General features: G+C 26.9%; 1 protein-coding gene across 1 annotated transcript; it reads left to right on the plus strand.

Moving 5' to 3' along the window:
• The first annotated feature begins 27 nt into the window (after nt 1-27).
• Nucleotides 28-18,599, plus strand: LOC114131128 (sialin-like). Its single transcript, XM_050200657.1, has 9 exons — nt 28-633; nt 11,884-12,068; nt 12,158-12,388; nt 13,814-13,898; nt 15,370-15,590; nt 16,160-16,306; nt 17,033-17,321; nt 17,442-17,527; nt 17,670-18,599. The coding sequence occupies exons 1-9, from the start codon at nt 627-629 to the stop codon at nt 17,835-17,837; spliced, it is 1,419 nt and encodes a 472-aa protein (XP_050056614.1). The 5' UTR covers nt 28-626; the 3' UTR covers nt 17,838-18,599.
• The last annotated feature ends 3,337 nt before the right edge of the window (nt 18,600-21,936 follow it).

Below are 21,936 nucleotides of genomic sequence, written 5' to 3' on the forward strand. Positions count from 1 at the left end.
CAGTACGCAGCCGAGTGGCGTGTGCGCGCGCGTTTTTTTTTATTTATCTCTTCGCCGTACGCCCGCCCAGCACGTCCGAGTACGATGCGCGTCGTCCGGTCTCTTCGGTCTCGGAACTGAACGCGATCGGTGTTTGCGCTCGCTTGTGGCGTAAACCTTATCACACGTTTTGTATTTACCGATATACCTTTACGCACGGTCGCAATTATTGTTCACGCCGCCGTGCCCGTCAAAACTTCGTGATTACAAAACGATTATAGTTTAAAAATCGAGTCCGATTATTAAAACAAAAAAAAAACAATATTATCATCATTGCGTTTTATCGATATTATTACAACACCGTTAGTGTTCTAGTGTCCCGCGTGGACTATATACTCTGGCGGATCCGCTGATCGACGACGACGACGCCGTCACCGCGCACCGCCGTCGACCACCTGTGGCGCGCGCGTGATCTTCTCCAAGTCTATCGTTCAGGTCCAGCTCGTTCGCGGATTCGGTGTGGTGCAGCTGTTGCAGGGCCGCCGAGCAGTGCTGCTGTTCGCCGCTCGTCGTCCGTCGTCTCCGTATAATAATAATAAATTATAATATTATACGAACGTCGTTAACGGGCGACCGTCGTCGTCACGATGAGAGGTACGTACGGTGTATATAATATTGTTGTATATTATATACTGCAGTTTGATATCATACTGCACACGTGCTATTATTATTATGACGCGCGAACACATTATCATATTATATTATAATATTATAAACGGACGGTTTTACGGATGGTGTGTTTTGCAAACGCGCCACGAGCCTCGAGTACCTATAATAATACTGCTATACATATACGGCGGGCTTAAACCTAAAACATTGTCTATATTATTATTTTTACATTCCCCGCGGCGGTGGTTAGCGAACACCTAGCCAAACGTCACGAACAGAAAATTTCGATATGAAAATCAGTTTAAATAGTTTTCGATATTTTCTAAGCTGGGCTTATGGGTTATAAGCCGTGTTGTTTATACGTCTAATAATTGTATAGTCGCTTATTATATTATTATACGCGCAATGATGGCCTACATAATTAGACATTAAATAATATTAATAACAAAAAGAGTAGGAGATACATTTTCAGATATATTAGATAATTATTAAATATTATATATGTATATAATATGAATAACCGGGTCTCTGATTTAGTACAATGCGTGTTGGCCTGCTTAAAAAATATACTTGGCGCCAAGCCACCTTCACCACCTCGTCACCTCGTCTTCTTGGGCTTGACAAAATACACTGGAGCGATTTTTCGTTAATTTTTTCACAAATCAAACTAGTAAACGTACTAGGGTAGAGTTTTTTGTTCATACGACATACCAGTCCGATTTTTGTACTCTCGTGTATAAATAATATTATTATTTATTAGTAGGGTACACGCAAGAATTTCACGAGGGGTTGTTAACCAGTTGGTTTTTTTAGGGGACTTCAATAATACAAAATAGAGTGACCAGCAGGATAACGTATCTTAAAAAGTTATAAGGTTTCAACTTTAAGAGGATATTGTAATTTCTAGAGGACTAACTAACCCCTCCCCTTGGTGGACCCCCTTTGGAGGCTTATGTATGTGTAGCTGTATATCATAATTCATGGCGATTGAAGTTTAAAATATTTCTTAAAATTAATTGTGAAATATTGGTTTTTACTTATTTGTTTTTAGATATACAAACGAAAAGTCAATAGTACCTATCTCGTGTATTTCAATACATAATTATTTTTTATGCATTTATGACTTCATTTCTTAATATATTAACCATTTAAAAACATTTAAGAAAACCGTCAAAATTCTTTGTAATAACGAAGAACATTGAAATGTTATATTTATTATTGATGAATTTTAATATATTATCAAAGTTATATTTAATAGGATATCAGCGCACTGTTTATTTTCTCTTTCTGGCTCATGGCGGCAACATAGACAAAACGCATTCAAGCAGAATCTTTGTTTTTATGTTTTTGAATAATCTTATAGTAAAATCATCCATTCAAAAAACGATAATGAATAATATTTTTGAGGGTATGATATCGATTTGTCTAAATATTGTCTTAAAACAATTTAAACATAATTTAAATTTATAATATATTTTTTTTTATCTTTATAATCGAATACAAAATCAAATAACAATAAAATATAAAACCGATACGTCATATCTTCAAAATTATCATCCTCTATAATTTTTGTAATATTAGGCAATTTTACTCTAAGATTACTCAAAAATCGTAAAAATACGATAGTAGGTAAAAGCGTTTTATCTATGGTGCGCATGGGTTTGAGAGAAAAAACAATTATTGCGCTGACATCCGTATACATTATACGGCAATAATTTATCTATGACATAAATTAATATTAAATATTTTAATGTGAATGATGTTTTTATTATATTTTCTTAATTAAAAAATTATTAATGAATAATGTATTTTATATGTATTTTTAATTTTATAGATTTTTTTTGAAATTTTATTTAAGTTATAAATGTAATTTATAACTAAAAATGTATTATTAATATAGGTTAGTAATACAATGTTAGTTTGAATTTTTTCACGTTCAAATGTATAAACTTTTACATAGTCGATGATAAAAATATGATTACATTCCAATAAAAAACTTTAACTCATAAAATCAATATAACCTATAGGTAACCTCCCCCCCCCCTCGAACCCTGCAAGTAAATGGCCTTTTATTTGTGACCTTTAATTAAGTTTTATATTAAACATATAAACATATTAACACATTATTATAAATAAATATGTATCAGAGTACCCGAGTTGTAGCAATGGGCTTAGCACGACGATAAGTGTTAATATCTAGTATCTACTACAGTACGTATACTGTGATCAAAACTTGGCCAGTCGCCATTAAATTACATCTGTTGCCAAAAGCATGTGCCCTGAAAGCGTAATTTAACTGACAATTACCGTAATAATATAATATATTAATAAATAAATATATTGTCACAATATGTTTTCCACTTTTTCATTCGTAGATTTTTCTGAATTTTTTTTCTTATATTTTGTTATATTACTCATACTGCGTTATTTAATACTTAACAGAATATGTAAACAAAATGATGGTAAAATATATTGTTTAAGTATTTTTGTATATATATTGTAAATATATATTTTTTTTTAATGTGACAATATATTTTACCATAATTTTGTTAACGTTATACTTTACAACATTTTCAATGCTGTTAAAGCCTGACATAGCATTATAAATATATATGTATACTTATCATTGAAATATTTAAAAATATTATATTTTTTTCTTTTCATTTTAATGATCAATAATGATTAATCAAATATAAGGCAATATTGATTTAAATAGGAAAAATACAATATTCTAAATAAAGGTTAATAAAGTTTTTAATTTGATTTATAATGTTTATACAGATAAAAAAAAATGAAATATTTGTAATTAACTAAATAGTTTAACATAAACGTAACCAATTAATTATATATACATATATAATATAATAGGTATACCTAAACGTGACTAGATGTACCTTTACCTTTTTTAATAATGAATATTAAAATTTAAAGATTAACGTATCTTTTAGCCTATTACAAATTAATATTTTCTTTTCGGAGGAATACAAATTATGATAACATAAAAAAAATGTAGGTATACCTATACTATACTTACTTAAAAACTACTTACTAATTACTAAATATACATTTTGAATAAACTTTAACTTTAAATCAGTATATTTTAAATAATTTTAATATTTTGTCCAAAGACTATATTTTATTAATTATACATCACTTAATTGTATTTTTTATCAATATAAAGATAGCTATATTGACTGTTGATTCTAAAAAAAATTTTCGATTATGTTTAACCACAATAATAATAATAATAATAATAATAGCAATTTATTTTATCTCGTTAAAGTGACAATACATCATTGTAATCAGTTTTATTATGTATATAATTGTATTTTCGTTTTTGTTTGGTAAATATGTTATTTTAATTATATTGCATACGTTTTTAAAATTATATACAATTATTGCTTAATATTATTTATTATTTAAATTAATGTCATTTATCTCAAATTTAAGTAAAAAGTTTAGTTTATTACTTGTTAACTGTTTATAAATCAAAACAATTTTTTCAAATTAAATCAAATGTTTAATTAATTGCTTCAACACTATTTCATTTAAGTATAAATATACAACACTATAATTAATAGTAAAATCTATCGCTTTTATGAATATAATGAATATTGTGTATTACTAATCATTAATTAAGAAGGTACTAGCTGATTCAAAATCCATAAAATAATTAAAAATAATCTAATTAAAATCATGGTGTTAATCTTTGTAACTTATGAGTATATATTTATGTTTAAATCAGAGCTGTAACCAGAGTTTTGTTATGTAAATGGTGGGGTGAGCTAGTAGAAATGTCGAATACTGTATATAATACTATACCTAGCGTCAATACCACACTATCAGATGGTTAAAAATATTGCAAAATTATGTACTATGATATTTGGGTTAGGGTAACGTTAGAAATAAAAAAAAAAATTTCAATTTTCAACTTTTATAAATAAAAATGTATACTTATTCTGATTATTTAAAATTATCTTTTTTTTGTAATGGAAGACTAATTTATTTCACTAAGTCTTGAATATTTAAATAAATAAATAATAGTATATAGTAAACAATAAAGTCAGTTAATACTTAATAAACATAGAGCTGATGCATATTATTAGTCAATTTTAAGAATTTATTTTATCTAAAACAACTAATAAATAATTAATGTATTATAATAAAATAAAAAATCCAATTGCAATAGAAATTATTGTGAATGACTATCACTATAGTGTATCGGCAAAAATATTTTGGATAAAAATACTTTGGAGTGCGATTTAATATAATTTTATTAATCTTCTTTTATAAATACCTACGTAATTTTTGCATCATTTTGCAACATTTTACATTTTCCCTATGTATACAAGTTTTATACTCTTATGGTAGAAAAAATATTTCCGATAAATAAAATAATGTTAATAAAAGCCGAGTAATTTAAAACTGAAAATCTATTACTCTGGTAGTCTGGTCTATACAAATTGTATAATACAACATGGTATTCTTGAAATTTGTTTAAAAATTACGATTTACATTGTTAATACATAACTCCAACACGTGACATTTTATCTCAACAGCTATTCATTAGTTATCAAATAGATAATCCTTATTTTTAGTAAATATAACTAAAATGTAACCATATTTAATTGGTAACTTTATAATATGCGCGCTTTAGATAAGAGTATAAGACTATTATTGGTTTTAAAGTATGTTGGTTTTTATTGAAAATATTCCTTACATCTAAAAAAATGCATTCTTACATAATATATACGTCCCAGTTATCTTCACTTTTTTGTCAATTGTAGCTGGTTAAAACAAGCTGATGTCAGTTTGACAGTTTCAAATGGTATCACATACAAATATACAAACACAATTCTGGGATAGAAGGTATACTGCTAGTTAGTAAACAGTAAATTTTATAACACTGAAATACGGGACAAATTCATGTATTTATATCCAAATATTTATAACTTATATACTTATATCCTACAAACAATATAAATTACAATCATCCTTCACGACACCACCTATTTGCATCTGCAATAACTTATATGTGGTCAATGCCATTGTAACTGTGTTTTGTATTTAAAAAAATACATGTACCTAAATTAAGTTATTATAAACATTATATTGGCAAGGTGTGACTTATTATATTCGAATGAGATTTAGATATGTGTGTACCTATATTTGTATTTGTTAATACATAAATTAATTTATAGTACATATACTTGAATACTTCTACATTTATTAACTTATACAATTATCTTTCATAAACCAGATCCTGATTAGGACACAAATTATAGGTATAGGATTATATTCAAAATGCTCAAACAATATTTTAAGTACATTTTGATTTTTACATTATTCACATAATCGTATATGTATGGACGTATGGTTGATTATTCAGCATATAAATTGTGTAAATTGTTTTACTTATAAAACTTACATGAATTGGATTTTTATTATAAGTACCTAACTATTAATATAGATTTCGAATTGAGATAGAATTGTCACGATCAAATCTTTTTTACATTTTAACTAATCTTAATCAATTGCTTTTGAAATAAAAATAATACAACTAAATATATTGATATTTTATGAGTATACATTTTATGTGATATTGTATCAGTTTTTTTGTCACAAAATAATTATTTTTAGTCAATAATTACAATGACAGCTGTAATAGATCAATTTATCTATTACTCTACATATAAAAAATTAATTACGCATAAGCTAAAAGTAATTGCCAGTACTCAGTAGTATTGTTCTTTACTAGAACTGCACTCTACTGCAGTGACTATATGACACGACAACAATGCAGTGATTAGAACTGATATTATTATATATTTACCTACTTATAAAAAATCTTGTATTAAATTGTTAAGTTCTTTAATCGAAAACAGAGTTTTTTTTTTTATCGAAAATAATTGATAAAATAATTTAAAGTGTCAAACATTACTAATGACTCAAAATAGATAAAATATTTTGAAAATTAAATCATATATTAATATAGATTTATAATAGGCTATAATAATATAAACATTTTTTGAATTTCAAGTATCTACAGTTATTTGTCTTTGAGTTACACCAAAGAAGTAAAATCGATTTCGTCGAATACTTATTTTGTGTAAAAATTATCTACCGACTTCCTTATTTTTATTTTTTTTTTTATCGGTTATTTTAAAAAGTAACCGGAATTTTTGACCTTTTAATCCTTCCAAAGTACCAACTTGATTAAATTTTATACCAAAAACCACCACCAAAGTAAAAATCAAAGTATTTAATAACTCTCCAAAAATGTGACGACAGACAAAAAAACACACACCTGATTAGAAATGTTATTAGAGCTATATTACAATATATGCATTATCGGTATTGTAAATTATTGTATTTTATATTCAATTTTATTGAACACATTAAAAAAAATGAATTTTATCATACAAAAAGTATCGTCCTGCATGGAAAACCTTGGGATAATGGTAATTATTATTAAAGTTAATTATATGTTAATAATGAAAGCAGCTATATAGTTGGCTACCGTATACCGAGTTATAAGAAGATAAAACAATAGACAAAAAAATAAAAAAAATTTTGAATAATTTTGAATTCATTATAAAAGTAAAAATCATAGATTTGGTTTTATCAAATTATTCTACAAATTAATCAATCTACAAAATGCTTTGCATGTATTATATAGGCATCTAAATAATCGTATTGATGACTGTATATTTCATACAATGATATGAATAGTAAACAAACAAATTGGTATAATTAATTTTTTTTTTTGTTTAATTACATTTACTTTAATATTTCTTATATGGACGTAATAATAAAATATTTAAGTTAGTAAGTCTTTGAAAAAATATTTAATAATTTCATGGACATAGTAAATCGCTAACTCAGTTCCTATCTATATTTTTATTGGACTAACATTTAGTTAGGTTAAGATACAGTTATTAAATCCTTTTCTTGCTAGATATGGTGTAAGAAAAATAAAATATGATTTATGACCCTTGGCTTATGTATTAATACTTGAGTGTGTTGAACACTCGATTCCTTGAAAAATAGATCGTAATTTAATATTTTTATTTTATTAAAAAACTGAAGTTAACATTTTTGTACAATGTTTACGATAATTCATTTAGTGATAACTAATTAGTGATTACTAATAACTAACCAGCATATTTTTTAAATTATTATGAAATATGCCTATTTGATAAACTGGGTTTATGAGATTAAAATTATTATTTCATTACGTCCACAAAAACTCAATTGTCAATACTACGACTTTTTGATAAATTTATTATATATATATATAATATAAATGTTTTAGATTTTAAATTATTTTTAATATTATAAATATATTTTTATTATTAATTTTTACTAGGTATTTTCTCGAAAACATAATACTGTGTTTTATTATGTTTTTTATAACAATTAACACAAAAGTTATGAAATAAAATATATTTCACATTCATTAAATGTTTTTGAATTAATATAAAACAAACGTAAATATAATAATAATTTTCATACGTTTTAGTATAAACATAGGTAGGTAATAGTCAATTGTCCAATGTCCACAATAAAACATTATTACACTAATCATATTTTTATGCCATAAATAAAGAAAATTTGAAGAAAACTTTTAAAAATAAAATAAATTATATCAATTTCAAATGATATTTATACATAATATAATATTATAATTACTACAATACTTACTATCGCAGTTTTTTGAAGTTTAATAATAGTTGGTAGTTGGTATGAAATTATTTGTACACGAAAGAAATTATTTAAAATGTTTCTAAAGTTGCAATAAACTTATAATATGTTTTCTATTCAAGTACACTAATACGCAGTACCAATAATATCTTGGGAAATCAGGAGTATTTCACTAACTATTACTGTATATTTAGTGGTTGCAATAAATTACTTTTAAAATGTGAATATTTCAAATCATTTAATTTGTATTGTTGAAAACAGTTATGATTCTTAATTAGATTTAGCATTAGAAAAATATTTCTGTTAAGTATACACGATACCCAATATTACCCACTTATTATTTTTAATTAAACTATTACGTTAACATCATTAAAATATTTGATAAAAAGTATTTAACATTATATTATTATTATGTACCTATCATTATTATTCATAATTTACTTATTATTCTTTATAATAATTTGATTATTTTATGTTAAATCTCAACAAGTGTAATAAAATTTAAACACCATGCACGTCTATGCATTTATTTATACTTTTTCTTTGATAAACTGATTACAGAATAATAAATTCAGATCCCAGAAAATCATTACAGCAATCTCAACTTTTTTTGAATGAGATCCCAAATTTAATTTCAATAACTTAATCACAAATGAGATTAAGTTTATAATGAGATAATATAGACACCCATAATACCTATTTTTTTTTTATTGATGGGATGATAACTTGACGGTGAAAAGGCCAAGTAATGTAACCCAAAAAAATACAATATTCAGGAGTAACTAAAATATTACGTTTTACTTGTAAAAAAATTTGTATTTACATTATAACTTTATTATTATCACTTTAAATATCTATTTCGTTATTAGTGCGGTATACACCATGGTATATAACGTACATGTTGTATGTTTTGACCATTCTTCTTAGCTTATATAGCAGTGGTCCCTACAAGGATTTTTGGAAAGGGATAAACATTAATTTTGAAAATTAATCGCGGAGAATCAATTTGAATTCTTTTCCCGGGTGTAAAAATTGTTGGTTAAATTTTAATTTTAACAATTAAAAAATACACAAATCAAAAATATTTTATTATAATATCAATCTTAACAAACGATTTATAATTAATACAAATCATATTAGCATATTATGTATATTTATATATGTATATTCAATTTATATTGATTATTTGATTTAAAATTGTTTTCATGTTGATGAGTAAGCCACACAGAACTTGTTAAAGGATTAGCTTGTTTGTAGTTACTACTTAAAACGTACTAGAACAGTCAATGATGTAATTATATCGATATATATTCGATAACACAAAAACATTTAAAATATTAAAAATCCGCATTTGAATAGAAACAATTAAAAAGTACACAACATTTATACGTAAATATATTTGGTTGATAAATCAATAAAAAAACCTACTTCATTCTTCACTATTAGATGTGACACAGCTATTAATATTTTAGATTATATAATGAAAAACTAATTAGATAATGATTTTATACATTATCTATGTAGGACATAGGTGCATTAACGACAAAAACATATTTTTTTAGCGAATAATTTCGATCATCATAAGTACTTTTTACATAATGGCATAAGACTATTAGCTCCACATTAACCTGATCAGCATTAACAATGCTTTGTAAATAATTATTTATTTTTAAGATTGATATTTATTTTTTTATTTAATAGAAAATGTATGTTACTGTTTCTTTGTTTTGGTAGTAATTACTAATTGCTTTACTTTTATATAGTGGGTCTACCAAGTAATTTATCTAAAAACATCCCTAAATGACTAAGTAACTGTTATTCGATGTGATAGTAATTATGTAGTTATTTATAACTGAACATATTAAAAGATATTAAATAATTTAATTAGATAAAAAAAAAATTCATAGGAATAAATCAAATTTTTTTTAAAAAAATATAAATTATATATTTATAAAAATTATAGATATATCGTTGCGAATAGTATCAACTATAGACATGCCAGAAAGTAATGTTCCTTGGCTTGTATAATTTTATTTAAATACTCATCTCTGTTTCGAAATCGAATGTACACTAATAATTTAGTATTGAATATTGTTATTGTTTCGACTATATGAAATATGAATATTTATGATTTTAATCGAGTAGAGTTCCACATTATTATTAATTCACTCAACCTTAAAACATATACCAAAATATTATATCTTTATGTATTGATCTGTAAAAACGTGTTAATTGTAGCAATACATTTCCAGTTTGATATTTTTCTGACTATAATTAATAGGTCAATATGCATTTTAAAGGTCATTTTTATTAGTTGTTTTAATTGTATATTTTGACCTTAATTCTTGCCCCTAATTATAAAATGCTGCGATGTTTAAATATCTATTATTGTAGTTGTTACAAAGTTACAGGTTTAAATATTTTTTTGAAAACTTGAAGTTTAATTAGCTTAATACAAAATAATAATATCGAAAAATGACCATTATATAGTTATGATCCAACACTTAAAATACATATATTGTATCCTTGCGAATATGAACATTTTTTGTTTGTCCACTAATATAGTTATACTAATTCAACACTTAATACTTTTAAAGAAAATTACAAATTATAAATTGTGAATTAATACTTTGAAAGATTGCGATAGCGGTATAAGAGCCAATTCTGAGTATAATATTTAAGATTGTGAGTGTCGTTACGACTTGCCTCTATAAGTCCTTTTAATAACCCTAACCATCTATTTGTTTACTAGCCCATCATATTGTAAATCGTCTAACTAGTTCTTGAGACGGACTCCTAATATATGAATATAATATGATCCTATTGAAAAAAAATTTGTCATGGTCACAGTATTAATCTTAGCAATAGTATTTGGTATGCTAGGCGGCCTGTTTCCTTATGAGCTGATTATCGACTTTAACTTTTTCCCCGTTGAGACGTCACGTCTCACACGTGCGATTTAAGTTAAATTGTTCTATTAAAATAGTACAATAACTAATGGACACTTCACTCTTCACACTGGCCTTAGCTAGCATTTTGTGTTTTTAATTGGTTGATTAATAGTGTCACCATACCAATGTGAGTGATATGTATGTATATATATATATTATAAATTTACTAGGTACTCAACAATATATCGGTGTTTTGTGTGAAATTACACCAAATAATCAAAAGTATTAAATAAAAAATCTACTTAAAATATCGTTTTGTGTGTGTATACGTATAAAGGCTAATATTGTTAAAACTATCAGCTACAATTTCAGAATAATGATGTTGTTGTAACGATGACGTTTAATAGTTGACGTGGGTTGCACCACGCAGTATATTAATATATAATACTTATTAATATGGTAGCACTATACTTATTATACTATCCAAATGACCAAATTCACCAAACGAAATGGTCATAAATTTAATAATTAACAATATGAATCACATATAGGAACATATCCGTAATAATTACGATTGCAAAATCAATAATATTAAATGATTATTAATATTATTTACTATATCGTACGTGTATCGTTGCAGCTACCGTTTCACTATGGTTCTTGGTGTTCGCCGGTTTCGCGTGCAACTACATGATACGTATCAATCTTAACATTGCCATAGTCAACATGACCACGGCAAAGAGCAGAGGTCGGAGTGTACTGATGTGTGGCGATTCAGTGGTCAGTTCAAATTTAACCGTTGGAAAGGATTTAGTCGTCAAAAAAGTAATTCAATCGCGCCGTTGCAGTTTATCACACCTGTAGTGAGATGCAATAAATTTGTAACGAAATCATTGATTTTATTTTTATTTCAGACAGAATTCGAATGGAACGACAGTGAACGGGCCAGCGTACTCGGATCGTTTTATTGGTTACATTGGGCGTTACAGTTACCTGGAGGGTTGCTCGCACGACAATTTGGGGCTAAGCGGGTTTTTGGTTTAAGTAATTTGTTCATGTTCGTCATGTCACTACTGATGCCGGTCCTCGCCCGGTGGGACATAAAAGGACTCATCTTGGCTCGAGTGTTACAAGGGTTTGTCGGGGTAAGTGCTACACTTTTCTCGTTTATGTTTAATATGTTATGGGTGAGTTTAAATAAAAACCTAATATACTAGTAAGTCGAGTATCAGTTATATGATTCTGACAGTGGCACGACCGATGCACATATCAATGTGACTAGTGGCGCATAGTGGTGCCTGACATCGAAGACCTTGTTCTGAAGAACTCCGTGTTCCATGTTCCATTTATTTAATGATAATATTAAAATATACCGGTATAAAATAATATAGTGATATTTTATAAAAAACGAAATAAAATATATCAATATATTTTTTGTTTCGGCCCTGATTTTTTAGTATCCAATTACAGTGATAATGAAATTCAGTTTAAATAGGATAATTATATTATCTTTATGTCACATCCTTTTGTGAAATCGTATTTTTAACGAATGGATATAAATGTTATTCATTTTATGAAATGGAAACTCTTATTTTATACTTTGTGTAATATTTTTAAATTATTGGTAGCATTAAGATAGATATTAAGGAGATACTGTAGAACGTAGTACTATATGATATCATGTTATCGACACCTGTTATGGATCCAGCATTCTGGAAAAGTTCTTTATCATATTATTTGGATAATAATTATGTTATATTATATGGATTATATTATTATGGACAATGGAGGAAAACGGTATCTCGGTTTTGGAGGAAAATGGCTACGGCCATTTAAATTGATCGTATTATTTCATAACAAATCAGAGTTTTTACAAAACAATAAAACATACCACAATTTAAAAGTATTAGGTAGCTCAATGTTATTATTTCGTTATCAGAAAAAGTTACCAAATATTGTAATTAATTTAAAATTTTACACTATTTCAAATAAGAGTTTCCATTACACGAAATTGATAAAATATAATGTATAATTTCCATTAACTTAAATTTGATTTACACTACATAAAATCGTAGATCGTGAAATGGATATATGTTTCATGAAAAATACAATTACACTGAGTGGATGGTTATTTTAGAGTAAAAAAGTATAATGTTTACTAGTATAACGAAGTTCAGAGACTTATTGCATTATTGCGTACTGGATATTACATGACGTATATGTACTTTATATTATACTATTTGGACAAAACAATATTCATGAAACATGAAGTATTTGCACAAATAAATTAAGTCTTATTCACTTATTTCAATCTTATTTTAAAAATTGGTAACGCCTCAACGTAAATTGTATCTAATTAATAAACTATTTATGTAATATCGAGATTTTTGCAAGTTATTGTGCTCTTTTCAATCGCGACTTTATAGAGTTCATATTGATGTAAACATAATATTTTAATCTACTATATTCTGTAATGATACTATTATCACGATAAATACATTTAATAATTATTATTTGTATTATTTTTCTATAGTTCATAATAGTAATAATTGTATGTTTAATTTTTATAGGGTATGGCGTGGCCATCGGTACATCATCTAACCGCGCATTGGGTGCCGCCGAACAAGAGGAGCAAATTCATTACTGCCTATTTTGGTCATTATTTAAATTAATATTTAATTTTTCCGTCGCTAAATATTTTACCCTTGCAATTAACGTATTTTAAATTTTTAGCTTAAAGTAATTGCAATCAATGTTGTAACTGAGGGGATCCAGGGGTCTCGACCCCCGCCCCCCCCCGCAAAAATTTTTAAAAGTAGAAATATTTTTTAATTATTAAATGATTAACTATTATGTAAATTGAATATTTCAATGACTACTTATGTTTTTAATAACGAAAATAATTAAGTTTTATATTTTTAACGTAAAATGACAAATATTCAATATCTATATTTAAAAAAATGTTAGACCCCCCTCCCCGAAATTTTTTTTCAGTTACGGCCTTGACTGTTAAAGTAATGTTCTTACGGTTATTTGCATTTAATATTTTATACCGTTTCTAAAGTATTAATTACAGGCTACAGACTATAAATGCATAGTCATCAAACTAAAATTTATTAAAATATTATTTTTAGCGCAATATTTAATTAGCTATATATTATTTACGATATACCTTTGTATAATCTATAGCCCTATAGGTACCTAATTTGAAATGTATTTTGAATATCTTGTAACTAATACAATAACGAAAATATTAAGAAGACGCTATACTCGAATGTGTTGTCTCTGTCTTATACACGTGTAACATATATAGTTAAAGACTGTTTTGCGCGGGACAACTTTACTCCCTTGATATTTATATCAAAATTACCAAAATTTTAAATCCCACTGAGAAGAACTTTACCTGTGTTGTAGCGTTTTAATTTTTTTTTTGATAGTGATAACCAATTATTTTTAATAATTAAATGAAAAAACCTTAAGTTCTCAAACCGATAACTTTAATTTTATTCATGTTATCAAAAAAATTAAAACGCTACAACACAGGTAAAGTTCTTCGCAGTGGGATTTAAAATTTTGATAATTTTGATATAAATATCGAGGGAGTAAAGTTGTCCAAACTTGTCGCAAAACAGTCTTTAACTATATGTTACACGTGTATAAGACAGAGACAACACATTCGAGTATAGCGTCCTCTTAAAAATAAAAATAAAAAAATTTTAACTTAGGGATGCCACCGTGCCAGTGTAACGATTCATGACTTGTTTTTAAAGATTTGGTGCGTATTTTTGAACAATAACTGTAGTTTACTTTGAAATAAATCGTCTATGCATTATTATTTAATAATTGTTTAACACATATTATGTTTAGGTATATTAATGTATAGAATTTATCTTTTAAATTATGTACCTATATTATTAAAACACGAATTACATTACTTTACATCATGATATAATGTTCTATAGTCATAACATGTTTACTCATTAAAAACTGACAACAAGTTATTGTAACTCTGCAACCCTAGTGTCACAACAATAATAAACCTATTTAATAATAATTTAATGATACTATAAATTCCTAATAAATTACCCTGCAATAATTTATACTATTTTTGTTTTTAATTTCAAAGGCAGTTCGATCGGAGTGGCTCTTACGTTCCCGTTCTGCGGATTCATACTGGAGAAATGGGGCTGGTCGTACGTGTTCTATACCACAGGGGTGATCGGTATAGTATGGTTTTTGGCATGGTGGATGTTCGTGTATGATACACCCTCGCAACATCCTTACATATCTCAAGTTGAACTTATGCACATCACTAGTAGCCTTACCGACGTGGTGTCCACTGCAAAGGTAATATTATTTTAATAATATATTAAAATACGAACCGTTTGGATCAGCATTTCTTACCATAATATCATTATGATTAATTAGATTTTTTAAAAACAATTTTAACGACAACATTTATATAATAATAATATGATATATTTTTAAACTTCGTAATGAGAATTGAGAGGAACCAACATAATACTTTTATAAAATTGTTGACTTACTTATATAGGTAGGTAAACAGTGAATAATTAATTAATTAATTTTTATTACCAAAGACCTTAAAAGATTGGCGGTTACACCTAATTGTAGGTTCAATGTTGTGGGTATCAACCACAGCTTATTTTTTCCTATTTATTTTTTTTTTTTTTCTTATCATTATCATTTCAACTGTAACGTTGTATAATACCTACTCTAAAGTCTAATTATTCATAAAAACAACTTTTTTGTTTTGTTGTCAAAATCAGAAAAATTAGTGTAATAAACACGGATCGTAATCATGTCCGGGTGTAAAAATAACCGATTAAATAATGAGTCCCAAACCGCGATTTGTTAGTTGGTTCGATATTTTTATTCCGTTTTTCGTTTTGCAGTTACCAATACCGTGGAAGTCCGTGTTGACGTGCGTACCATTTTGGATCGCACTGTCTATCCAGTGGAGTACCGGGTGGGCTCTGCACACGCTCATGACGCAAACCCCTACCTATCTGGTATTAATGTTCGGGTGGAATCCGGAAAAGGTAAATATTATTAGACATCATATTTTATCAACTTAATTCAAATAATGATATATTTATCAGCGGTTTTTTACACATGCCTCTAAAATTAAATACAATAGTAGTTAGTCGTGTAGGGGCTGTGCGGGTTTATTAAAAAACGCAAAATGTCATTAGGATAGATACAAAATAAAACAATAGGTACTTGTAAAATGTACATCTTATACATTATAATAGATAAAATACAGCAACAGATATTTTTAAAAAAAATCTATATTTATTTATGAAATAACTATTCATATTAATTATTAAAACATTTTGATAATGATATTATATACCTTCCTATTTAGTTAAAATATACTTCATGAGTAGTGGCGTAGCCAGGAATTTTTTTTGGTTGGGAAGGGGGAGCTATAAGTCTCACGAATAAAAATAAAAATAAAGAAATAGAATATTTATTTTATTTACACTTTTTGTAAAATCATGTTCTTAATGAATCATGCAACAGATTATATGGGTGAAAACATTTTTTATAATTTAAACAGTTGTTATTAGTATAACTACTATAAAAAGTAAGCTCCGGGGATCGTACTATTGAAGTAGCTTACCATACATTTATAAGTCCAAAATGAATCTCTAGGTATTATGGTCGATTCGATGATAATTTATATTTCAAAGGTCAAACACTATAATATTATAATATGTATGGTTACGCGTGTATAAATCGTTCGATCGTTTTTTTTTCCTTAGATCGGTCTTTGGTCCGGCATACCTCATTTCACCCGTTTCGTGTTCTCGCTGTGCCTGTCATTCGTCATCGACTCGCTCATGGCCACCGGCCAATACAGCCGCACTTGCGTGCGTAAAATATCGACCACTATTTGTACGGTGGTGCAAGCCCTCCTCATCGTGGCCATAGTGTATTCGGGTTGCGACCCGATTTTGGTCAACGGATTCTTACTACTGGCCATGACAGCCAGCGGTGCTTCTACTTCAGGACCGCTGTCCATAATGGTCGACCTGTCGCCGAATTTCGCCAGTAAGTGATCATCACTCTATTACAATTCGTTCTTATATATAGCTTGTAATAATACGCTTAAGTAAACGAACCGTATAAGGACTTTTAATTTTTTCTCAAAAAAAAAAATCTATTTTTTAGGCGTGCTCCAAGGATTTAGCGGTATTATTGGAGTCATCCCGGGTATGATATCGCCGTTTGTGCTATCTTATTTCACGAACGACAACGTGAGTACCTATCAACATATATTTTAATCCCATATGCTCATCCTACTACCATTGATTATACATAGTATAATAGTATAATACATAGTATAATCAATGCTACTACCAACAAATATTGATTACACACTTACACTTATCGTTTCAGAATACGCTCGAAGCGTGGCAACACTTTTTCGCCTTGAGCGGGGTGTTAATAGCCATCCCGGGACTCTTGTACAATTTCATCGGCTCTAGCGAACTTCAGCCATGGAATAGTCCTATTCCGGCGGCTGATCCTGAATCGACCAACGGCAACGCTAATGCCAAAAAATGATTATTTTAAGAACACGTAGATAGTTTGTAATTAACAATCGACCGAATGACCAATTTTGTATTTTTTTTTTTTTACAATATTATTATTTATATTACGTGACACCTTATAAATCAGCAATTCGTATAAAATGTTAAATATTATTATAGACTTGAAATCGGGGTGAATATACATTATTATACAGGATAAATAGATGATGTATAGTACAAAAACAATATTACAAGTTTTTGTGCATCAATATTTAACACGATTATAGGTATTATATTATAATATCTACATTTTAATGTATTATTTCTATATTCTATACATATTATTATATATAGCTATATACTATGGTATTTAGTTATTGTTAATCATTAATAATGATTCATTATGAACCGAAGAAAATAACTTAAGTAGGTACAATATTTAATTAGATTTAAGTATATATTATAAATGTAGCCCAAACATCGGCCACCTATCAACAAAATACCTACCTAGTAAATACCTTAGTTTAAATAATATTATGGTTGCAGGAATAATAAGTACAAAACGAATGTGTTTCTTACATATATAGGAAACATTGTAACCATGCACATTTGTTCTTATAAGTACAATAATATAATATTATTATACGTAGAAATGTATAAAATGTGTATTAAACTGATTGGTATATTTTTTTATACATTATGATTATTATATTTTGTTATAATTTGTATGTTGTATTTAACAATTTATATGATTTACAATATTTTTAAATTATGATAAATAAAATATTTTATTAAATGTTTATTCTTTATATAAAAAAAAAAAAAAAAAATAGAAAACTATAGATAACTGTTCTACTGTACAGTATAGCCGTATAGGTTTCGAATATACCTACCCCTTCTATGAGTAAACTTGGTATCAAAAACCACCCTCATCAAGATTAAAAATCCGCTGCACACAAATTGCGTCTAAACGTAAAAACATTATTTTCCTTCCCATTTCCCATTACATACAGACTTATGATTGCCAATAACAAATTATGACTATCGGTAGGTTAAAAATATTGATTTTTATTTTATTTTTTCTATACAATATTGAAGTAAGTAAAATAAAAATGTGTAAAACAATCCCCCACTTCATCTGATTTTCAAAATGGTAAACCAAAAAATATTTTAAGAAAATATTTATTATACCTACCTGATTTTTTTTTAATTCTTGACTTAAACTAACCGTTTGAAATTTCTTCCACCAATTTTAAACTAAATAAAACCTGCATTTTTTATTTGAATAATGGCCATACGATTATAATAATAATAATAATGAGTGGATTGCTTTTTCAAAATCAGACTTAAATTTGACAAAATCAAATAAAACCGGACGCAATTCATGTAATAATTTAGATAAGACCAGACGTAATTTATGAGTAGCCTAAGAATCAAATCATTATTACTACTCCAAAAAATGATGAAAGATACAAAAACTAAAATATACATAAAAATCAATACCTACATTTATCTCTCCGCTTTTAATCTAAAATAATTAGTATGATACAAGTGTCAAGTAAACACAGCTGACATGTTTTTAAAAATTCTCTTTCCAGTCATAAATATCAGGCATTCGAGAGACGCTTTTAGTAGTGAGTAAAATTGATAATAGTTTTAGTAAAATAATATATTATATTGTAAATTTTTAAATATCAAAAACATTTTATGATAAAATGAAAATGTATTTTGAGAAACTTTAGTTTTATTTTTAATAGTATTTTTGACTTATTTTAATGTAAAATGGTCTTATTGACAAGAGATCCAATACTTAATTAAGAATTCAAAACCCCTCCCCCAATTTTTTTTTGCAGCTTAGACCTTGATGTTAGGCAGCAATCATTGAAATTAAACCTCACACAAAATCAATTATATGGTTTTATTAAACCATGGTATTGTTTTTGATGGTTACAAATTAGGTTAACATAAAAATACCACAAACGTTTTCAATAAGTCCTTTTTAATAATAATATATCATTTAACATCAATAAAGTAAGAAAACATAATTTGAATAACCTATTTGATATAGGTATTTATTTAGGTAAAATGTTTTATTTAAGTTCCATACACATCGTTTGGTGCCTTAGCCGTAAGATATAATGCTTTAAAAACTTCTATTACTTCTTTATAATAAACATTCAATATTATACGTTTGATCCTGTTTCATAAATATATTTAGAAGCCCGTCAACTCTCTTTTGACTCGTAGTACGTTGAAACTTTGTTTTAATCATATTCAGTATTGAGAAAGTTCTTTCACAAGTACAACTTGTTACCGGTAATGTAACAAATAACTTTAATGCCTTGAAGGTAGGTACTAGGGAAAATATTTTATCTATCACAAGAAGAGAACCATTTTAACCATTCATCACATTTTTTTCTGTTTATAAAGTTTCTATATCTTGATTAAACGATGTAGCTAATGCACATACATCGTTTTAATTTGTTTGTAAAATTATTAAATTAGTTAGGTATACTTTTAATCATAATAATGATTTGTTTCTTGATTAAAACGAATAGATATTCATTGATCATTTGATCCAAAAGCTAAAGCTGTAATATGTACCTACTATATACCGTCTGTTTAATTTCTTCTTTAGTTTTAAAAATGTACTGGTTAGTGGTTGGTATAAAAAGTATCTACATTAGTCAGTATAAGGTTTCATACAAGAAATCTATAACCAAAGTTGAAGCTGTATTATCATTAGAAAATATGAATATAATATTTTTACTACGATTCTCGATAATACGATATAATTATTAATCTTAATATTTACTATTTCGAAACAACATACGAAAACTGTTGAACACATTTAAATATTATTAAAAATCGGTAGATATAATAGGCTCAAGTATAATTCTCTCTTTAATTTTAAGATTTTTTGAAATTTATGGCATCTTATAAATTTGTACTAGAATATAAACCATAGCTAACTAGGTATTTATATCATTGTATCAATATTCATTATTCTATTCCGATATGAAAATTTGATTAAATTTCAACTTATAATACTTTTAAGGGTGCTGAAGCATACCATGTTTTAAGGAGTCTGGAGTAGTAATTAAGCATTTCATATTACATGAACATTTTCAGCTATGTCAATGATGAGAAGCACGATGTAGAGAATATATCTTCTTTACATCGTGGCGAGAAGTAAATGAATATTATTTTTTTTATAGTGTGTGTAATCCGTTATCTCATTTTCGCTACGAAATTTGAATTTTCAGATTTACGATAATAATCAAAATATAGATATAACTATCTACTATAAATATTAATAAATAATATTTATAATAGTTGCGTCGAATCTGCATCATAGAAAAATTAATTTACATAAAATATTCATTTTGTTTTCCCAAAATCTGTCGTGACGTTTTATTTTTTTTTACATTAAACCTATATAAATAATAAATATATATAATAAATTATAAACCATAATAAGTATACATAAAAAAGGTATCCACAAACTTTTAGGCGTCCAAATACAAAAATATCAATACAATTTATTTGAAATGTGAAATTTCCCTTGTAATTGGTAATAGAAGTAAATTTTATGCAAATAGTACTAAAAGAGAAATAAAAATTTACCTTATTTTGATTGACTTAAATTTTGAAAAGATAATTGTACTTAACAAGTCTATTTCCTAGGTTTGCTCGGAAATAGATCCACGACTTTATTTTTAGTTAATATAATATGATTCACAGTAAGTTTATATTTTTCTCAAAATAAACTTATACTTCACTTAGTTGTAGATAGCGATGAAATTAAAAATATAAAAATCTACTTCTGAGCAAACTTAGAAAAGAGGAATACAACAAACCAAAATTGGTTTTCAAAATTTAAATGGAGTTACTAGAAGTATGATTAATTTTCTTTTGCTTATTGAGCTAAAAGTATGAAAAAATAGTTGCTTGAGTCCCCTTAAATTGTATTATCAACAAGTAAAAATTAACAGTTTTTCATATTATAATAATAGATAAATAATATTTTTGACTATAATTCTAATTCCGTTGCATATTTCGAGAGGGATTCAATGTTCAATCACCTGAGCATCTATGTATTTGACGCCTATACAAGTAAGATTTATTTAAAC

The sequence above is a fragment of the Aphis gossypii genome, chromosome 2 (genome assembly GCF_020184175.1).
Source record: "Aphis gossypii isolate Hap1 chromosome 2, ASM2018417v2, whole genome shotgun sequence".
NCBI classification, from domain to species: domain Eukaryota; kingdom Metazoa; phylum Arthropoda; class Insecta; order Hemiptera; family Aphididae; genus Aphis; species Aphis gossypii.